We start from the raw sequence: 2627 nt of genomic DNA, 5'->3' as shown, positions 1-2627 counted from the left end.
TGCCGTTTAAAGCTAGTACTTATTTAAAATAAATTTTTAGACACTCTGTATAAGGTAGTATAATTTTTATTATTGCAACATATTAACTGATCAATAAATAAACTGCAGTAAATATTTAGTAATAAAAAATTTAAAAGCCTTAAAAAATGTATACTGCAATTTCACAAAATTGAAAATAGTTCATAAACGGTAAGGTTTAAGTGTAATAAACCTTAATTAAATTTACCTTTATTTTAATCGTAGAAACTAAAAATGCACTAATATACAGGGTATTCCATTTAAAAAAATACAACTTTGATATTTTTTATTTATTTGGGACACTCTGTATCTTGTAAAAATATTTTTAAATTGTAGCTCTAATAGTCCTTCAACGAACCCAAAACTTACAATTTGTAGAAATCTAATCGTTTAGCTACAATACTCCGTGTCGTATGTGGTGAACAACCCTGTATAATACTATATCCAGTGACTTACCCACCATTAAATCTTTGTGCGATTCTAATCTCCTATTCCTCAACTTTCAAAAACTAAAGTTTTGTCGATGAAGCTGTTTTGGCTTTTTGTACAATAAAGCGTTGTTTTTTTTGTATTTTTTTAATTATTTTTTTTTCCTTTGTTTCAGAACAAAATGGTGAGGTGACATTAAAGAAACGCCGCCATCGACAAAGACAGACAACCAGCGCGCCGAATGAAAACAATGAAATATCCCAACCTATCTGGATGCAACATGGCAGTTAGCGGCAGCAATTCAGTGGACGAGGTCGATTCCATGTTCACGTCACCGTGCTGGCAAAACTCGAACGACACCTTCATCGACACCAACAAGCTCATTCTAGAGAACACCATCAGCAATCTCGGTTCCGACAAACTCCTACTAGACTCCTCCATCCAAGATGAAGCGGAAATCGAAACTAAATCGACGATGGAAGCGCTGGACAACCTCCTGCTCAGCTCGTCGCAGACGCTCAGTCTGGCCGAATTGAAACCCCTGCCGCCTTTCACGGGCTACACGGCCAACCTGAGCATCAACGGCATTCAAGGGCATCACTACCACACGATATCGCAAAGGATTCCCGAGGAGAATAACAATTACAGCAATTACAGCGAACAAAACATCGTTTCTAGTTCGACTTGCAATATAAACGCGGACTCGGCCGGAGAGAAGAGTTTGTATTCGGTGGACGAAGTGGTGAAATTGGGTTACGCGGACTGTGTCAGCGCCGATTCGGTTTCTAGCGCGATCAAATACGAGGACTGCGGCCACTCGACGGTAGACTCGGCCACGCAAATCAAGACCGAGATCTCCGAGTACGACATTTCATCGATCGATGACATCGCCGCGATCATCGGATCGGCCATAGCCGACACCACCGTTCCTAACAACAATACGGACGATGACGATCCCAACGCCTCCAGGGACAGCTGGATGGACCTGGATGCGTGGATCAGCGGGGCGTGCAGCGACCAGCAAAAAAGCGTCGTCATCAGCCAGGACGGCATTTCAGAGTTCCTCATTCCGAACAACAGTAACGATTACACCAAGTCTCAATCGATAAACGAGTACAATAACAAAGCTCAATCCCCTCAAGGCGGTTCGACTTTGCAAAGTCTCCTCACTCACGGGAACATGCCGTTACTGCAGTACAGGCTCCAAAACGGACCTCCAGTTAAACAAGAAACCCCCAGTTCGACGAATTACAGTGCAGAGCTAATCACGACGTCCAGTCCACCGGCAAACGTTGTTTCAACGACGGACAATCTTCTCTTAACGGTGAACGGGAGATTTATGCCCCAGTACAGCGTGCACACAATGCACGACGATCACAGGATACGAAGTCCGGAACTGCTTGGGCAGAACTATCCTCACACGACGACCACGACGCCCAGTACGACGAAGAAGTCGCGGAGGGCGCAGAAAAAGCAACAGGCTGCGGCGAATGCCGCGGTGTTCTCTACCGATCAGACGCTGGGGCTGTTGGGTAAAGAGAAACCTGTACATAGGTGTAGTATTTGTAATCGAGGGTTCCTGAACAAGAGCAATATCAAGGTTCATCTGAGAACGCACACGGGCGAGAAGCCGTTCCGATGCGACACTTGCGCGAAGGCCTTTAGACAGAAAGCACATTTGTTGAAGCACCAGCAGATACATAAAAGAATTGGCAGAGATTAGATGAAATTGATAGGAGCGGAATTTTTAGATCGAATGTTTTCAGAAAAAAAAATAAAAATGTAGTCATAAAACGCTAAATTCTTATTGGAGAAACAGAATAGAATTTAATTAATTTACTAAAGTAAACACAAATATAAAATTATTATTTTCCTATCTGAATGTGGTGGATAATGACTGATACTAAAAGAATTTCGTAGTTTATCAATGTCTTTAATTAAATTAATTTTACACAATGTTTCTGTAAGATGTATTATTACTGACGATTTTATCTCCGTCCATAAAGAAAGTCATTCCTCCAGGACAGATTGGGCTATAGACTGGACAGCTACAATCAAGCATGAGGTTTTCCCCCACTGATAATGCCACATGTACTTTCTCTATTCTGGAAATTTCCATACTTGAATTGCTAAGTATGTTATTGTTGCTTGATATAAAAATGGTTACTTCATAATTACGT

The 2627-nt window shown here is 41.5% G+C and overlaps 1 protein-coding gene across 1 annotated transcript; it reads left to right on the top strand.

The window, feature by feature from the left end:
• Window positions 1-677: 677 nt before the first annotated feature.
• Window positions 678-2178, top strand: LOC115875366 (ichor-like). The gene has a single exon (XM_030890794.1). The coding sequence runs from the start codon at window positions 689-691 to the stop codon at window positions 2168-2170; it is 1482 nt and encodes a 493-aa protein (XP_030746654.1). The 5' UTR covers window positions 678-688; the 3' UTR covers window positions 2171-2178.
• Window positions 2179-2627: the final 449 nt, after the last annotated feature.

This window comes from Sitophilus oryzae, unplaced genomic scaffold (genome assembly GCF_002938485.1).
Source record: "Sitophilus oryzae breed Bouriz unplaced genomic scaffold, Soryzae_2.0 scaffold_137_pilon_pilon, whole genome shotgun sequence".
Classification (NCBI taxonomy): Eukaryota; Metazoa; Arthropoda; class Insecta; order Coleoptera; family Curculionidae; genus Sitophilus; species Sitophilus oryzae.
The sequence above is the reverse complement of the archived record's forward strand: the minus strand, read 5'-3'. Positions and strand labels throughout refer to the sequence as shown.

Coding starts and splice junctions, on each gene's coding strand:
- LOC115875366 (XM_030890794.1), top strand. CDS start 689: ATGAAAACAATGAAATATCCCAACCTATCTGGATGCAACATGGCAGTT.